Source organism: Artemia sp. Qi Xiang Cuo, chromosome 17, assembly GCF_049724085.1.
Source record: "Artemia sp. Qi Xiang Cuo chromosome 17, ASM4972408v1, whole genome shotgun sequence".
Classification (NCBI taxonomy): domain Eukaryota; kingdom Metazoa; phylum Arthropoda; class Branchiopoda; order Anostraca; family Artemiidae; genus Artemia; species Artemia sp. Qi Xiang Cuo.
Window position 1 is genome coordinate 52,042,611 of NC_142810.1, and position 20,782 is coordinate 52,063,392.

The following is a 20,782-nucleotide window of genomic DNA, read 5'->3' on the forward strand; positions in this document are numbered from 1 at the left end:
TTTCACCAAATCCAGAAAAATTTAGTCATAGAAAATTTACAGCCTCCTAAAGATCAATAAAGCTGCAGATCAGTGTGTGGTTTGTTAAGCTCTTTCAGACGATATATTAAAAATTATGCAACAATAGCGCAACCTTTGACAAACCTTTTGAAAAAATCAGGTAAATTCGAATTTCCAGCGGACACAAAACAAGTGCTGGATGAAATAAAAAGGCAATTATTACAGGCACCAATACTTAAACTACCGGATTTGTCACAAGACTTCTGTTTACAAACAGATACTTCGGGGTACGGTATTGGAGCTATATTATTAAACATAAACTCGGAAGGAGTAGAATCAATAGTCTAATACGCCAGCAGGTCACTGACGGAGGCAGAAAGAAAATATTCGACAGTTGAAAGGGAATGCTTAGCAGTTGTAGTTTTTACAGAATATTTTTGACAATTTTGACTTGGAAAAAAATTCATTTTACGCGTAGACAAAAAATCATTAATTTGGCCACATACGATGCAAACTACTTCAGCCCGGCTGACACGGTGGATACTGCGTCTGCAAGCATATTCATATACCCTAATATATATAAAGAGCCGTACAAACATTTTACCAGGCTATTTATCACGAAATCCAGATACGGAACGAAATTTGATTACAACCATCCAGAGCGAACTGGAAGGGATAGAAATACTAGCTAATGAAAATATTTCGAAACATCAAGATAAAGATGATTTTTGTTTAGCGATGAAATCCTTTTTATCAAAAGGAACGGAGCTGCCAGAGCACTTTAAACATTTTTAAAGGACTTGGATAATTTTGATCTTGATGAAAGTAAAAATCTTTTGGTAAGATATCACAGACCATCGCAAGAATATAGAAAAAATGACTTAAAAATTTTTCCAGTAATTCCAAACACTGGAAGGAGAAATTTTACAGATGGCACATACAACAATTGGCTGTCACATGGGAGAAACGAAAACTATGGGGAGGATAAAAGAAAATTTTTATTTTCCAAAAATGTACTCAAAAGTAAAAGCTTTCATACAAAGCTGCCAAGAGTGTGCCAAACAGAAGTCGCCACCAAAGACCCCTAGGGCCGAGTTAGGTCTCTACCTCACCCGTTCAGGGGTAGGAAAATTAATGTCAATAGACATTTGGGGAACAGGAGGAAGTTTACCAGTTTCCAGGAAAGGAAACAGGTGTGTACTAACCGTAGTTGACCATTTTAACTCAATACTTATACACTTTTCCAATTAAAGACGAAAAGACAAAAACCATTGCGAAAGTGTTGGTCAATCGCCTATTTTTGGAAAACGGAATTTTTCCTAGAGTTTTACTTAGCGAAAATGGACCTTGTTTTAGACCCAAATTAATAGACAATATTACGGGATATACTGATGTGAAGCGATGGTTTATATCGTCTTATATGGCAGCCCCTAATAGAAAGGTTGAACGCAAACATAGTGATTTAGCTTATATGCTGGGAATACATGCGAGAGAGGAAAATGAAAATTGGAATGAACATTTGACATTCATAGTCTTTGCGGTAAATGCGACTTTTTCAGGTTCCTTAAAGGAAAAACCATTTTTTTTGCAACATCTAACAGATCCCAGAATACCTTTGAATGAAATACAAAATAATAACTATATTATAAGCAAAACCAATGTAAGCAAGAAATGGTGATACGAATGAAAACAGCTATGGAACAAGTTAAAGACAATCTGGAAGATGCGAAAAAGAACAAAAACAAAAATATGACCGAACAAGCAAAAATAAGACAGATTACTAGTTAGGAGACTTGGTTTACGTATACAAAACCAACCTAGAAGGGACAAAAAAGTTAAAACCGAAATGGGATGGGCAATAGAGGATCGTAAAAATTCTACCAAATAACTCAACATATGTTCTAAAGCATCAGTATAATGAAAAGGAAGAAGTAGTATACTGTAATAGAATGAAAAAGGGATATTTTTCAAAACCATGGAAATCAGAGCCTTTTCCTTCAGACGAAGAAGAGGAAACAATTTCACCAGTATATATCAGAAGACCATATGAATTTTATGATCTTTTTAATAACCGCAATGTTTGGGAAGAGTGGAAGGAGTATTTGGCCCAATAGTGGCTACAAACACTCCACAACAAACAAGAGAAAATGGGAAATATTTGATGCTCATTAGATACTAGTAATTAAGAACCTCAAACCCAGCCTTATGGTTTAAAACGTGATAAATCTAAGGTGAAATTTAAAGAGGAAGAAAAATTGGGAAGAACCAATGAATTATTTGATTTTCATACATTAGACTCACCTACAGTCTTAACACAAAAATGGCTTTTGGAATAAACGCCATCTACCAGACGCGAGCTAACAGAATGTGACACCGATAATTCTTCTACAGAAACCGATATCACTAAACCTGGGCCATCGTTAAGAAAACCCTCCTTAAGAGAGAAATTATGGAAAAAAGTAAAGAAACCAGAAGGACAGCAACAAGTTCCTTCGTCAGCAGCACAAGTAGCTAAGTCACTCATGGAAAAGGCCAAACATCATGAGAAACAAAGATTAAAGATATTTGACGAGGCAACAAAACTACGCTCGAATTCAGAGCCTTATAAACCACACTATAGAGACCACGGAAAAACTTCCAAATATTATAAAGAAGAGAATCAAAAATTTGGAGTCCAAAATTCGGACCAGGAAACGGAGAAAGGCAGAACAAGCGTAGCCCCCAGCCGATTAATATTTGAATAAAATAATTATGACAGAAAAAAAATAAATAAAAATAAAACGAGTAAAGAGCCTCTAAAGAAATATCCATATTTTCCTTCCTTTAATCGGTATGTAAATAACGTCAAAGTTTCCTTCAAATATATATCGTCAGTAAAAACTATTACCGTCACGTAGAAAAGAAACTCCAAAAATTTTTTTTTAGCCTAAATACTCGTAAGTTCCCAGAAAAGAAATAAGCTCCGATCTGAAGTGACATCATAGCTTCCTGCAAATATTTTGTCTCCGGGACGAAATAAGACTTCGCGAATGGTGTACTGACAGGCTTGTCAAAAACAATTACGTTTCATAAAAGAAATTAAGTAAGGCCACGTAACTTTTAAATGGGTGTAGTGAAACTAATTGAATTATACATATTTAGAATCAGCATTAATAGGGGATTCTTTTGATATGTATATTGAAAAAAATATATTTTGGGGGATAATTTAAAAAAAAAACGAAGGAGGGTAGTCTACTGAAATAGGGTCATTGGAAGCTAGAAAATTTGGAGTGACCTCAATCACTGCTGGTCTCTCGTTGTTAAGTAAATGCGAAGCATCTACTAACCTTTGACTCTCTGAGGTGACACTTCCAATTGAATTTGAAAAAAATTGTTTTTGAATTTTAAAATAATTCTAATGGGGAAAACATCAAGAGTTTACATTAAGTGCGCGGTTCGTGTACAAGCTAACTGTAATCTTATTATAATTAGTTATAGTCTAATATAATAATTTTTTGTAAAAAGAAAAAATAAATTAAAGACAATAATTAAGCGCTATAATGATTTAAGCGAAACTTAGAATAAGCTTAGAAAGCAAAAAAAAGTGCGAGGTAAAAGAAACGAAAAGCAATATAAAAATAAATTATAACCTAAAAACTTACAAGGAGGTACAAGCCAACGACGAAATGCATTTAAAAAAAGCCAAAAATAAACCTCATCGTCACAATCAAACCACAGTAGTTCAAGGTAATAATTTTAACTCTAGCGATGTATTGGATCTGGGAAAACGAACTGGCATAGAAGATCTCTAATTTAAACAATTGGCTTTCACCTGTGCCAACCCAAACATCCTATTATAATTTCGTTGAACCCTAACTTAAGCTAAACCTATCCGCATTTTCTTCGAAAATGGAAGAAAACATTACACAACAAAAAAACTTGCAGTAATGAACAGAAATTCATTCATACAACGTTCCCAGATTTAAGCTTATCAATAAACACAGATAGTGGAAATCGCATTCAAAGCTATGTAGCCTTACAAAGAGAATTGTTGTCTCTCTTTGGCAAATAAAATAAGATCGTAATTAAAACTAAAATAAAATCTGTAACCAGTAGGCCTATGTCGTAAAAATTGCATTTTTATGAAAAAATGAAAACTAGCAAATGCAGGGCAAACTTAATTAAAAATGTTCTAAAAATCAGCTGAAAAAATACAGTACTTTTCTAAGACAAACACTTCTGGACAGAAAAATTTAATTAATATCAAAGAAATACAGGTTGCAAAAATTAGAACCCCACCCCCCACCTTTTAAAAATAAGGAGATAATGAATTTGACTATAGAAGTGCAATTAGCATAAAAACTTGTTAAGGTTATTGAAAAAAAATGAAACATATAAATATAGGCTTAAAAAAAGACCTATTTTACTGAAAAAGCGGGAAAAGACTTGAAAAAAACCTTTGACTTTTACATGGAAGTAAATAATCAAAAACAAGAGAAATGTTCATGTTGAAAATATAGCCAGACAAAATCAAAAGGAAAAGAAACTGAATGTAATCAGTTAAACTCTGTTATACGCACTTATTGAACTTGCCGAACGAAACTAGTATGAAAATTATACTAAATGAGTACAAAATAAGTAGCATTAATACTACGGAGCCACCGTTACAGTGGATGACGCGGGCCGAGATTAATAGAAATATTGGAGAAATGCTCCAAGTAGACAGGAAAAAAAATGTTTGCTCTTTTATATCGGAGTCGTTTTAAAAAAAATTACCAAAAAGGGTTGAAAAATTAAAAGTATGCACATAAAAGTCTTAAGGACCTAAGTTGAAGTTGAAACCTAAGACAAAACCACTAAAAGTTGGGACGTTAAAGTGAAAATAGTCATTGTCACTTGTATATAAAAAAATAAATTACTGTGTGCCATGAAGGCAGGTATATTTTTCTGCAGAAGGGCCACTTTGTTTGATAACAGAATAGCCCAAGAGAAAACTGTGGCCACAAACCAAAAAGTGTGACAATACTATAAATAATTATATATTGTGTGTGCGGGTTCATAATAGTCCTTTTAGCTGTAGCCCATGACAAGAGGACCTGGGAACGTTATAAGGAGCAACCAGAAGGCAGCCCTAGTAGGCAAACCTTCAGAGTACAGGCACGAGTCAATTGATAATGGCTAACAGGTATAAGGTGAACAGCAAAATTTTTTAACTTATCAGATCTAAGCTGTAAATGGAGCCTTATCCCAAAAGGACATTAAAGCTGAAAAAAGAGAGATTACAGGCAAAAACTTTATAAAACTGTCTCATGTACCTAAAATTCGAAAGCAACTAAAAAGCTCAAAAGTTTGAATAAACAAACAGACATATAGTAAGCTAAAAACAGTTAATGACACAAATTGGTTCGAAATAGAACCAAAGTGGTAAAACAAAGATAAGAAAATTTATATAGTCGTATATGGAAAAGTTGTATAGTGGTAACAAATGTTGTTGAGAAAATTTATATAGTTATAAAGATATTTTGAAAACCCTTTATAAATATGGAATTGTTATCATATAAGAAAAAATTGTAAATTTTAATGGCAAATCATGTTATATGAACTTTTGCCAAGCCCTTATATAGAGGATAATCACAGTTCTCAATTATAGTGTATAAATCTATTAGTTGGGGTTGATTTTTTTTATATATTTTAAATTACAGTTAAGACTTATCAGATAAAAGTGTTGACAGCCTTACTTAAAAGTTGTGAAAATAACAAATTATGCAGTGATTAAATAAATCATTCAGGAACATAATCATTATTTGTTTTTAACAATTAGGTTATGTATCAAAATAATTTCTGTTAATATACATATGTATATATATATATATATATATATATATATATATATATATATATATATATATATATATATATATATATATATATATATATATATATATATATATATATATATATATATATATATATATATATATATATATATATATATATATATATATATATAACCTAAACTATCCATATAAATTAAGTGAATTAATATGTTGAGTATTTGTGTTTTTTATTTTTATATCATTCAAGAAGTATTCTACATTAATACTCCATAAGCAATTAACAAAACAATAATTGGAACTAATTCCAATGCTAGTCTATACCGTGTTTCATTTTATATATATATATATATATATATATATATATATATATATATATATATATATATATATATATATATATATATATATATATATATATATATATATATATATATATATATATATATATAGCCTATATTTTATTTTCTTTAAGTTTTAACTAGTGATTTAATGCTATATATAAATGTTATATATATATATATATATATATATATATATATATATATATATATATATATATATATATATATATATATATATATATATCTACTACTACTACTACTAACTACTCATCGCAGCACCAAGCCCCCTGAGGCCAACACAGCTACGCACGCTCCTCCTCCACCCCACTCTATTCAAAGCCTCCCTTTTTACACCCGCCCACAAAGTTCCCATTTCCTGTAAATCTTTCTTTATGACTTCCTCCCAACCCAGACGGGGACAACCTGCTTTCCGTTTAGCCCTAGATGGTTGGCCAAAAAGAATAATCTTCAGCAATCTGTCATCCTTCATCCAAGCAACATGCCCTAACAACCTCAACCTTTCTTTCATTATAGACCTAGAAAGTGGTATTGAACCACATTTTTCGTATAGCCTATTGCTTAAAATACGGTCAGTCAGACAGGGACCCAGAACAATCCTTAAGCAATTTCTCTGGAAAACATCTAGCAAATCTCCATCTGCTTTTCGGAGCGTCCATGCTTCAGAGCCATATTTGACCACTGTCATCACTGTAGCTTCTAAGATTCTAATCTTGGTTTGCAGACTTATCTTCCTATTCTTCCAGACTTTTTTTAACTGTGAAAAAACCTCTAAAACTTCATTCATTTTGCTCACACTTTCATCTAGGATGCTTAAATCATCAGCATAATCCAAATCCAGGAGACTTTTTCCTCCCCATTTGATTCCGTGGTCTCCCATTGCCTTTCCTGTGCTCCTTAAAACAAAGTCCATCAAAATAATCCATATAAAGGGGGATAGAACACAATCCTGCTTAACTCCTGATTTAATACAAAACCAGCTACTAACCTCATTTCCTACCTTAACCGCAGCAGTGTTATTCTCGTACATAGCACTAATCACTTTAATGTATTTGTCTGGTATACCATACAAGGATAAAAACCTTTACTAAAGCTCTTCTATCAACAGAATTGAACGCTTGCTCATAATCTATAAAACTAAGGACCAAAGGTGTTTGAAAACTTAGGCACTTCTCAATTATTAACCTAAGAGTGAAAATTTGGTCAACACATCCTCTACCTTTTCTAAAACCGCACTGCTCTTCTCTTAAAACTTTGTCTACGGCATCTCTCAGTCTAAAAAGTATCATATTACTAAGCAATTTGCTACCTACAGAGACCAGACTAATGCCTCGATAATTACCACACTCACTTTTATCACCTTTCTTATAAAGTGGCTTAATTAAGGTTTTCCTAAAATCATTAGGTACTTCCCCTTTTTCAAAAATCATATTCATAATCTCCAATAACTTATTTCTAACCTCAGAGCCACCATATTTAAGAAACTCATTTACTACCCTATCAGCACCTGGAGCCTTATTATTCTTTAATCCTTTTAGTACTGTTTCTAATTCCTCCTCACAAAACAAATCTTCCTTCACATCCAAGGTATCACAAACTTTTTCATTTTCCTCTATATTTTTTCCTGCAACTCTATCTCGGTTAAGCAAATTCTCAAAATGCTCGGCCCATCTCGCTTTAGCTTTTGTCTTATCGCTAATTGCCACCCCATTCCTATCTTTAACTGGGACAAGTCCGGATTGACTACTACCTCTCAATTTGTTAACGTGCCAGTACAATATTTTACTATTATGCCGTCTAGCTGCATCTTCTAAATCCTCGGCAATTTTATCCATGACCTCCACTTCACTATATTTATATGGATAGTTTAGGTTATATATATATATATATATATATATATATATATATATATATATATATATATATATATATATATATATATATATATATAACCTAAACTATCCATATAAATATAGTGAATTAATATGTTGAGTATTTGTGTTTTTTATTTTTATATCATTCAAAAAGTCTACATTAATACTTCATAAGCAATTAACAAAACAATAATTGGAACTAATTCCAATGCTAGTCTACACCGTATTTCATTTTATATATATATATATATATATATATATATATATATATATATATATATATATATATATATATACTATGTTTTATTTACTTTAAGTTTTAACTAGTGATTTAACGTTATATGTACAGGGTTGACTTTGAGTCAAAGCATAAATATTTTTAGTTTGAAAGAATCTGTTCGATAATTAATACTTCTAAATTAAGAGTAAAAAAGAGGAAAAAGTAATTAAAAGTATTTAAATTTCGTTAAAAAAAAGAATGCAGTGAAATATACAAATTTTGAGTGTTTCTTTTTACTATATATATAGCCAATAAATTATGCTTTATGTGTATTCTAATGTGAATATTTATTTTAGATACAGCCTTAGCTTTTTTTGGAAATCACGTTTTTTGTAACATCCTTTCGGATCCATTTTTTCAATCTTTTTGAAAAAAATCAAGCAATGATCTATTTTTTTTACACATTTTGGGAAATTAAAAATTTTGAAGCCACTTCAAATGTATCCTGATACTAACATCTCGTACCATCAGAAACCAAACCATACCTGATCAACTAATATTTTGGAAACTATAGCAGTATTGCAGACTTTACTACAAGTTCATCAGAAAGTGAGATAAAATCAGAACTTAATTTAGGCCTAGAGAATGCGCTACATAGCACAAATGGCTTATATTATTGAAATATGTGAAAATGCTTTGTGCTGCAAAAAAATATGTGAAAATTTAAAAAACCAAAAATGTTGTGTGTAATTTATCCAAGGCATTTCTAAAACCAAAAATATACGGTATATCAACCACATCACACAGACAAATTCAATTATTAATGGAAAAGATATTTATACTCAAATAATTGATAAAAATTTTGAATATAACTTTAAATATAATTTAAGCAGGACCACTAATATGATGCTTAAGCCGCTTAGGGTCAAGCTAAAACAGAAGATGCATAAAAAAAGAGTAAGAAGAGTATGATCCAGTCCTAGATACAGAGAAAAATAGAAACAAGGATGAATTTCAAATCGAAATCCTTCGACAAAAAAAAACATGGCCTATATTGGACCAGAAACATGACCCTAAGGAAACTCATTGAGGATATATGCACATAATGACCCAAAGATGGCAGCATAATAGCTGTAAACAAAATTAAGTTGTTTTAAAAGTAAAATATTGAGAAATTGGACAATTCTTCTTTAAATGGGGAGTATTTTGGTGTAAAGCTTTCTAATTTAGTTAATTATGAATTTAGTAGAAATATAATAAGACGCAAATACAAAGTTTAGAAATACCACTCTTTATTAAGATAAGGAATATATCCTGCCAAGTTTCTGCTTAACGGGAAATTCAGAAATCACCACTTCCTAGCTATTGCTTCGGTTGGGTAAAGGAAAGTGTGGTTGACAAAAATGTATAAAAGATACATTTTATGGGAAGGGGCAGATGGATACTAACTTTATGCCGGACTGACCTCTGGTCTGTTGTTTTAGAAATACCTTGGAATTTTGTCGGATCACTGTAAGTGTCTAAGTATCCTATTATATATTATTGTAGTTTTCCGAGACTTGTGGTCTACTTGGGACAGCCAGTCCCAGTAGAAAATATATATCTGGTATTATTATATGTTAATTGAATAAAAGTACTGTATTATAGACAACCTCTCTACAATCTACCTTTAGTCCCTCGAACATACCCAGTTGGTAAGCCTCATTAGTTCAGTCATAGCCTAAGGCACGCTACCAAAGTTTAATTACCTTAAGGCCATAGTTTATCTCCCCTATAAAGGGAGAATAAAAGGCATCTACCACTACATCCACCTAAATACAATAAAATCACATTACCACAACAGAAAAGAAAAATATTTAAAGAGGGTGGCTACAAAGTGAGTTATACTCCAAAACCAGCACGCTTAGAAGAAAAAATAAATAATACTATAAAAGTAATGAAAAAAAATAATATTGTTAGTGAACACTGAGTTCAGTGAACCCTTAAAAGAAAAAATAAACAATACTATAAAAGTAATAAAAAATAAATAATATTGTAAGTGAACACTGAGTTACACCCCCCCCCCCCTATTGGTGCCAGTAACCACGTCTGTATATGCCATGACTTGCTGCTTAGTCAAAGGAAAAACAATTGCACTAAACAAACATACACCAACTACAGCAAAATCAGGGAGATAATATGGACAGTAAAATAGGACCTAGTGATAGTCAAGGGAGACATTGAGCTAGCCTGGCAAAATATTAAGAATACTCTGCTCCAAGCTGAGAGGACATGTACTTCATTTTCATTTGTGAAGGCACCAAAAACACTGCCACACCTGAACCAGCCTATTAAAAGGATTATGAACCATAAGAAGAAGACTTTTTCAAAATATAGGAAATGCAAACTGAGGCAACTGACTAGACACTTCATAGCTGACTATGAAGAAAACTTGGCATGAAACATCAAAGATACCCCATAAGGTTATGGAGATACATATCTGCTAAAGATAAGAGTACACGAACTATGCCATTCCTGTTCAAACCTGAAGGAAAAAAAGCTGGAAGATCCGGAAGACATTGCAAATTTGCTGAACAATACATTTGCATCCAATTTCTCAGTAGACCCCACTGACAAACCACTGCTCTGCCTCAGAATGGTCAAGCACCATATGCCAAAAATTATGTCACAATGGATGAGATTAAGAAAAGGCTGAGTAAACTAGACCCCAACAACGCTAAAGGTCCAGATGGTATACATCCCAGGCTCCTTTAAGAACTTGCAGATATAGCAGCAGAGCTGCTCTGTTCTCTATTCAAGCTGTCTCTTCTGACTAGTAGCCTACCTGCAGATTTGTGCAGACAGCCATAATTACTCCAACATTCGAAATAGGATCTTGAACCCGGTCTGAAAAATATCGACCTATGAGCCTAACCTCAGTTGTAGTCAAACTTAATGTAGGGAAAGTAAATGATGCAATCATAGCGCATATGACAATGAAAGGCCTTCTTTTTGGTGGCACATGGCTTCAGGAAAGGTATGTCTATCAAAACCAATCTTATACTAGCTCATCGATCTGTAACTGATCTGCTGGAGCAGGGTTTCCCAGTCGACGTGTTCCTACTGGATCAAGCTAAGGCCTTTGATAAATTGTCTCACTGCTACCTGATCATCAAGCTGTCAGTAAATCAGATAGATAATGATGTTGCCCAGTGGATAATGATGCCCATTCAGAATGCCAAGGAAGAGCATGATCTTAAGGCATTAATTGAAGATAAGCTTAAGTTTCATAGTGACTGTCAGAACCAAGCAGCTAAGGCAAAAAAGGTCCTTGGTTTGATCAAGTGTTCAGTAACAAGTTGCCAACCAAGATTTATCAAGATCCTTTACAGCCCTTGTTTGTCCCCATCTTGAGTTTGGTATGTCGGTTGCCAACCCCCACTTTAAGTGTGACATGGAGATTCTTGAGAAGGTCCAGAATAGAGCAACCAAGCTCCCTTTTGCGAAAAAACAAATCTCCTACAAGCAACAACTAGAAAAGCTTGACCTACCTACCCTAATGTACTTTAGAGAGATCCTTGCATTTAAGATGATGACGAGTGACACCACCAAGCCCGTTTTTGATCACAATGAATATACCAGAACATGAGGAAATCCCATAAAACTGCATCAAACATTTAGCAGAAAGCACAAAAATTTCAACTTCTTCACCAATTGCATTGTTCCATTGTGAAAATCACTTAGCAAATCTACTGTGTTGGCCAGATCAGTTGATAGCTTCAAGGTTGGTGTTGACCGTGATTGGAGTGGCAAGTGGCTGAAGACACATTGGGACAAACCAGCATCATAGAGTAGGATCTATTAGATGCCACCCACCCCCTTTAATCCCCAAGTATGCCCAGCCGCCAATACATATAGTGAACCCAACAACAAAACCAAACGGTTCTGTAAATATGAAAATTGTCCTATTGTTATGAATTGTGTTATGAATTGTTGTCCTGTATATATGTAAATAGTGATAATCCAACTGTGACATGAAGATTATCAAGTCAACCTTACCTGGCAACATCTACAGGTTCTTCAACCTTAGTCACTAGAAGATGCAATTTAAGGTAATAAACAATAAAAATACACACCATAAAAAAGAAAATAAGACACCACATTCAACTCACAGTCCACATTCGAAATCAAATACAAAACATATAACTAAACACAAGCACCGGCAACCATTTATAAATAAATACTGGCACTGGCAACCATGCCTTCATAATAATTACTAATTATCTATTTGATATAGTTTTAAATTATTTTTAGAAAGTGAAATAGAAGAATGTCGATCCACATAACTTTCATAAATATTCCAAAACTTTATTATTGAATTTTTTGGAGAAAATCGGGATCGTTCAGTATGAATTTTGGAGCAAGGCAATTTAGCTGAATTATTTTGAAGATGTTGAAGGGGCACAATTCAATATTTAAAAGTATTTACATGAGCAATGGGACAATAATAAAAATAAGAATGAATTAAAGAATAATAAACTGACTTAAGGGCAGGGAAGGGGAGGTAAAATTTTAAATACCGCAGTAACCCTACATTCCTTCCTAGCTGAATCCTTAGTCTATCAAGATGAAGCTTCCAAGATAAATTTTCATCAACTATAAGACCTAGGTACTTACAAGATTCATTTCTAGAAATGATAACTATTTCTCTATTAAAATGGACAGATATTTCAGAAAGTGAAAGCAGGGCAAGAGAAAGGTGAGAAAAGATGATAAAATGGGTCTTTGATGAATTTGAAACAATGCAGTTGTCAGCAAACCACTTCAATAGCTTCATTAGACTACAACAGATGTTTTCTCTGACTGATGATTCATCTGTACCTGTGACAGAATTGTCATCTGAAAATAGTAGAACAAGTCCATCACCTGCGATTGCGTCCATAAGGTCATTGATGTATATTAGAAACAGTAATGGTCCAGGAATTGAACCTTGTGGTACTCCTATCTATCCAGAAGATTGGGTTTTTACCGATCTTACTGTACCTCCATCCACAAAGTGATTCCTACCAGTAAGTAAAGACTGAATCAGTAGAGAGCATTGCCTCTTATTCTGCAGTTGTCAATATTACCCAGAAGAACCAGACAAATTGTATCAAATGCTTTCTTCAAATCCACAAATATTGTAGCTGGTATATGGTCACGGTCCATTGCATCATTTAGAAATTATAGTAAAACCAGTATAGCATGCCCGGTAGAGTGCCCAGGCCTGAATACAAACTGATGCATGGTGAAGAACTTAGACATGATTAGATAATTCATCACTGTGTTCTAGATGCAACGCTCCATAATTTTTGAAAAACCAGAGAGAATAGAGATAGGGCAGTAGTTCAAAGGGTGCTACCTTTGTGGAAGGGTATAACCATTACCAACTTGAAAATAGAGGGAAACATTCTGTCCTTAAAGCAAGAATTGATGACAAGTGTAATAAAACTGCCATAACAATTCATGGTCTTCTTGATGAGGTAAGTTGACAACCCATCTGGACCTTTGGAATGACTGTTTTTCATGAATTGCACAATCTTTAGGAGCTCAACTTCAGTGACAGGTAACAGAAACATAGAGGAGCTAGATGACAAAAGTGGGTATTTTTTATAATTATGCTCTGCAGATAGTTGACTGGTCATAAGCTTTCTCTATGGTTGCTTCTCTGGTGCCTGCAAATACGTCGTTGAGCATGTTGGCTACTTCTCATTGCGTTGTTGAAAGTATTTCATCAAGATTTATCATGGTCTCATGAAATGTGTCGGTTTTTTGCCTATTCAGGCATTTATTTATTAGAGTCCAAGTCTTCTTTGGTGATCCTTCTGCTTCATGAAAATTAACTCACTAACAATATAGCTAAGAAACAGACATACCTTTAAAACAGAATTTGCTCATGAATCCAAATATAACATTCATTTGCATTGGAAATGCAAGTTACCTACCCACATCCCCTAATTTGCATACATATATATATATACATATATATATATATATATATATATATACATATATATATATACATATATATAATATACATATATATATATATATATATATATATATATATATATATATATATATATATATATATATATATATATATATATATATATATACCCTGAGTTGTATACATGCAATCAATTTACAACTTGAAGTATATATCAAGGAGGCACACTTGTGCCTCTTTTATCAAGGAGGCACACTTGTGCCTCTTTAAAGAGGCAACACACCACAATGTTAAGCGATTTCTGGTCCTAGCAGTTGCAGAGAGACGGCAGTGATTGCATTTTGTAGCCTAAGCTCAAACTAAGGAACATGCAAAATTTCACCCCCTCCAACTTTATCTTCATGGGGGAGAGTGGGCTGGAAGTTTCAACCCTCCCGCCACAGCCCCCCCTTTAATGTTGTCCGATTGGGCTGGAATTTAGAGGAAAAGCTTTCCTAGGGCCTGGGAGCTTATCCTCAAAATTTCAGCTCAATCCAATCACTCCTTCTCAATCCAGCCACTTAATGTTCATCAAGTTATTTTTTTTTTATCTGACACGCCTACAGGCCACAGTTGGCAACAGATCTGGGTGAATGAGGACTCATTTGAAGCAGAATTTGACCTGTTAGGGCCTTTTGATATTTTCAGACCAAAAAAATTATCCCCAAATTTACATTTACGAAAAACCTAGTTTTCATGTTAATTTAGGCATGCCCCCAAAAGCTTGCATCAGCATTTGTCTCAGAACTAAATCACTCACTGAGGAATGTCAAGAGATTTAAATAATGCAAGTTGATAAAATCTGCTGTCTCGTCTGATGAAAATAAAAAACACTTTTTTTTGGGAAAGTAAAGAATGAAGTTGGAACTTAAAACAAACAAAAATTATTACTTCACAGCATATCAAGGAGGCACACTTGTGCCTCTTTAAAGAGGCAACACAACACAATGTTAAGCAATTTCCGGTCCTAGCGGTTGCAGAGAGACGACAGTGATCACATTTTGTGGCCTAAGCTCAAACTAAGAAACATGCAAAATTTTACCCCCCTCCGAATTTATCTTCATGGGGGAAAGTGGGCCGGAAGTTTCAACCCTCCCACCACAGCCCCCCTATAACATTGTCTGATCGGGGTGAAATTTAGAGGATAAGCTTTCATAGGGCCTGGGAGCTTATCCTCAAAATTTCAGCTCAATCTGATCACTCCTTCCCTGTTTTCCAAAAACCAAATATAGGCACTTAATGTTCATCAGGTTATTTTTTTTTTTATCTGACATGCCTAAACTCCACAGTTGGCAACAGATCCAGGTGAATGAGGACTCATTCAAGGCAGAATTCAACCTGTTAGGGCCTTTTGATATTTTCTGACCAAAAAAAAAACCCCAAATTTACATTTATGGAAAACCTTGTTTTCCTATAAGAGCCCATGTTAATTTTTGAAATTCCTAAAAGCATAGCATTTCATTATTAAACTAGATTAAAATAGTCCTCTTAGCTGACAAGACTGACTGCAAGCTTCCAAAAATTCCAGCTCTTTCCCAGAAGTTTTTTTTGTTGAAAAATGAAAATCTTAAAAAGCCTTAACACAAGAATCTTCAAAAGCAGGGGGTTTGGGAGTAGGTAGCCCCCCAACTTTAACTCCTGGCACAATCAGCTAACAGTTAGTCAAGCAATAATAAGTAATAAACTGTACAAAAACATGCAGAAATTATTTGAAAAAAACTATGAGTTAAAGAGGGTGAGCCACAAGTTCAAACCTTAAAACATACAGGGATTAGGAGGTACAGTTGGGGGCTGCTGCCCCCCCCCCCCAACCCCCCGCTTTTGCAGCCTTTAAATAAAAAGACAAGTTTTTTAAACTGAAAGTAGGGAGAAACATTAAAACTTAAAACAAACAGGAATTATTCCATATATGAAAGGGGCTGTCCCCTCCTCAACACCTCACTCTTTATGCTAAAGTTTGACTTTCTCACAACTCTATTTTTGTTAAACAATAAAAAACTTTAGTGTAAAGAGCAAGGCATTGAAGAGGGGACAGCCCCTTTTATATACAGAATAATTTCTGTTTGTTATAAGTTTTAATGTCACTCCTTACTTTCAGTTTATAAAACTTGTTTTTTTTTATTTAAAGGCTGCAAAAGCAGGGGGTTTGGAGGGTGGCAGCTCCCAACTGTACCTCCTAATCCCTGTCCATTTTAAGGTTTGAACTTGTGACTCAGCCTCTTTAACTCTTTAGAAAACATAGTTTTTTTCAAATAATTTGAACATTAGGGGGCTGGTTTTCTGGGGGTAAAGTTAATTTCCAACAGAAATATAAAAATGTGTTGTTAATCCTAACAAGCCTAGGCTAGTAGCCTGTATACAATCAGCCAATCCTAGCTATCCTGTTACAGGAGCTGAAACATAATTTAAACATTAACTTCAATATTTATAAGAATGGTAAAATTCTACTTAACCTGCTTTTGACTATCTTGGAAAGGGGTTAGGTTAGGAAAATGAAACTTTCAGGGATGGGTCTACAGGCTAAAGTATGTCCTGAGAAGGTATTTAGAAGTACCTACCTCTACTCCTTCTCTCTCTAGAGGGTCCTGACCTTTGATTACCTTTAAAAATCTGTGAGTTATAGAAGTGAAACTTTACACAACAGATCTTTTGCTCAAATGAAGTGCAAGAAAATTGTTTTCAGCTTCATAACTTTGCTCAATCCTGATTTATAAGGTTTTAAAGATATGCCAATACATTTCCTAAATTTTGGAAATAAAACATTGATATGACTCAAAATTCTGCTCCAATAGCTGAAATTGCATTTTCAGAGCTAAGGCAAGAGAAAAAGAAACTGATAACTGAAAATTAAGGTTAAAATGTTGTTTTGTTAAAATTTCAATGGGTATAGATCTGTTATGTAGGTAAATTTCAGGATCCTTTAGAGGGAGAAGGAGTGGAGTTAGGTACTTCAAAATAGCCTATTTTCCCAGGACATACTTTAGCCTGTATCCCTGAAAGTTTCATTTTTCTAACCTAGCCCCATTTCAAGATAGCCAAAAGTTGCTGAAGTTGAATTTTACCATGAGAAGAATTGAACATAGGCTAGAATCTAATGGTTGAGAGGTATCTAATGGTTATTTTATGCTGATTACAAATATAATAAGCATTTCTATCAGAAATGAATTTCACCCCCCCCCCCATATATATGCCAATTCAGGGTTAGGTTAGGTACCTGTATAGGGGGGGGGGGGCTGAAATTCATTTCTGATAGAAATGCTTATTATATTTGTAATCAGCATAAAAAAGGCATCGAATGGTGTATTCACTTTAATCCTAACTCAATAATATGATTTTGTAGAACTTTACTGGTTGAGATTTACTTTTGATTTTTCCTTGGCCTAGCCTAGCTGATTTTTGCTGCATAAGAAACTTCAACCCTAGTCTACTAGCCATTGGGTATATGGTGAATACTTGAATATATTGGAGTGGCGGTTGAACGCATGCACTATTGTCAGCCTCAAGTAGCTTGATAACACAGTGAATTGTTAGCCTAGGCCTATGCTTTAACTAAGAATTGAACTTACCTGCAATAATGCCATAACCAAGGAATTTGCTGATTATTCCTTTTAAACATGATGTATTTAGAAAGTCATAATCATAGAATAATGTCGCGAAACATTCTTCTGTAACCAAGCCAGATTTGGTCAGAATGGATTTAAGATTCTCCATTTTCAAAATTTGAAAGTAACGCCAGTTTGTTTCCGAAAAAGTGTCAAATAATATCTAAAAACTTCTCGTTGGCGTCAAACATTGGCCTCCAGAATATACAGATGCTATGCATTATGTTCGTGCTTCTCCAGTTAGAATTAATATCAACAGATCTTTTAACTATTAAGATATGCTGGAATAATAATACGATTAAAAAAATAAATCTGACAAGCAAAATACTAAAGCAAAATACTTCATTATATTCATAAACATTTTTTCTTAATATATACTTAGGAATTTCTTCTTTGAATCGTCATTTGCTGATGAACAAAGATTACATATCCAAAATCAAGAGAACGAGCACAATTAAATTTTCAGCAGTTTATCCCTGCCTCATTTTTGCTGATACGAAAGAATTCCCTTAGAACAAAAGGTTTATTGGCTATGATTGTAGCGACAAGACCATCACCATGCAATTAGATAAAAGAAGAAATAATACAAGATAAAAAACATGCTTTACTAACTGTATAATATGAGGTATTACTTTCAAAAGAAAGTGATAATATAGATTTTCCATGGTCGATAATTTAGCAAATTTGATATCCTTGCTCCATGATTATAAGACTTGATCTTTTGTAAAAGTTAAGACTTTAACCGGTTGTTTCAGCCAAATTAACATTTTTTTTTGTCTCATAGGGAAATAAGGAGTTGTAAACACGTCAATCACATTTCTAAGAATATCGGTCATATTTTGAAAGTTTGATTAAAAATATATTTCCGTATATATGAATTTTAGTTGTTTCTTAGAGAGCTGGGTAAATTAATAAATCAGTAAATATGAATTTTAGTTGTATTTTGGAAGGAGTGGAGTAAATTAATAAATCAGTAAAATACTAGTTATGCCCTCTTGAGGTCGGAACAGAATATTATATTTGATAAAAAAAAAAATTGTTTATTATAAGGTCTGTAATGCCAATTAGGAATTAAGTTGTAAACTTGCTTTTAGTTTGTTCTCGTTTTTACTTTTTGACGAGAGATTCGTCAATAGTCACTGGAATGATCCATTTCCTTCATTCCTGATGATTAAAGGTGTTTTTATTTATTATGCTGATGTCATTGTGGATTTTAGTCGTACTATCCAAGGGCTAGTGCTACCTTTGCCTTGCTATAATGTGGTATTCAAAATTGGGCTTAAATTCAACACCTAAAACTATAAAGTAAAGATTCTTATCCAAAAGCAAGTACATTTAGAAAATATTTCTTTCGATAGTTGTACAAGCAAGCCAGTTACTCATATAAATTACTTTGATCTCTTTTTAGGGCCTTTAAATAAAGTTTACCCAACATTGTTTGGTAGCTCAGACCAAACGTCAAATTGAGCTGCTCTAGGAAAATAGTTCTATGGTCTATGAATTAAAAGAAAGCCGTGTTCTCAGCTGGATCGTGGGCTGTGACTTGCATTGAGGCTTGCAAATGAATTAAAATTGCAATACAATCATTTTTTCGAGGCTATTTCAAGCCCAATAAACAACAAGTGGATAGTAGCTCATTATGTCAGTTCGTTGTATTTTTCAATTAGGCTACTGTAGTTTAGGGGGGTGGCATCATTTGAAAATTCATGGAGAGGTCTATTGTTTTGTATATACTGCAATCAAACAATCCTGAATTTGATTCCTATGACCCTCTATTTCTGTGTCGCCACTTATAACGCATTTTGCGGTATAATACCACAATTTGGAGAGAAATGCCGCACTATGATTATATCGCATACCACAATTATACCACGAAATGACTTTGATCAGCGTATTTATACCGCAAAATAGCTTTTATCAATGAATTTATCCTATGTAATATCACCGTACGGGAAAAGGGACACATGTTTGCTTTCTACTTTTAATGGCATATGACTGGATAAGTTAATGCAGAATTTGCGAGAATTCAAACTAGTAATTAACTTGCTTCCAAGAGCAAATATTTTACATATCAGTAGGGTGCCTGAATGAAAGTAATTTTCAACCATTAAAATGGAAAAGGTGTACAGACACTGCAAAGCAGAGCGAATACTATAATAGAATTTAGTAAATAAGCAGTCCTGGGCTATCCTATCTTGCTTCTTCTGAGCATTACCTTTCCACTTGTACAGCCCAATAGACTGAACAGTATACAGTAAAAGAAGTTCTTGTAAATATGTGTGAAATTCAGAATACAGAACAATGGTTAAGAAATATAAATGCTATTTCATTTAGAACTTAATTTTGTACTCAAATATAGGCTAATGATCATTTCCTCTAGAACATACATTCAAAAATTTAGAAAATTATCTATTTTTTAATTCTTACCTGATTTCTTATTGCATATCATTCATTAAAATCAAATGTGAAAATGCAAAGTTGCAGTGTTGCTGTTCAGAGGAAGCAGCTTATAAATCGCTTATTCCTTCTTGTAGCCTAAGCTGTTTCATGGTTCCATTGGGCATCCCATCTGTAACCTTTATTGTCAGGGGTTAATGAATATACATGGATTTCTCTGCCTTCTCAAACTCTGCCACTTGTTCATCACTTTTTCCAAAAACGAAAAGGAGATCACTATTGGAGCAAGGCTTGTTTCATTTCTTGTTGAACATAATGTACCCTATTCGGTCACTGAACACTTGCTGAAGTTCGTAAAACGTATGCCATGTCCGAATTTGCTGAGCCATGCTAGTCTGACTAGAATAAAAGCAACCAACATTGCTCAACAGGCTCTGGCATTACATCAGAAGCATCGCTATAGCGTTGCTAATAGTAAAGACCATGGGGCTCCAATTTTTATTATTT

General features: G+C 33.7%; 1 protein-coding gene across 1 annotated transcript in view; it reads right to left on the bottom strand.

Annotated features, from left to right (window-relative positions):
- The window catches only part of LOC148942317 (mannose-P-dolichol utilization defect 1 protein), a 47,356-nt gene extending 29,363 nt beyond the window's left edge, over positions 1-17,993 (bottom strand). Inside the window, exon 1 of the mRNA XM_089102882.1 lies at positions 17,843-17,993. Coding sequence (XP_088959008.1) covers positions 17,843-17,987 — 145 coding nt within the window. The 5' untranslated portion in view covers positions 17,988-17,993. The remainder of the gene's footprint in view (positions 1-17,842) is intronic.
- Between the last annotated feature and the right edge of the window lie 2,789 nt (positions 17,994-20,782).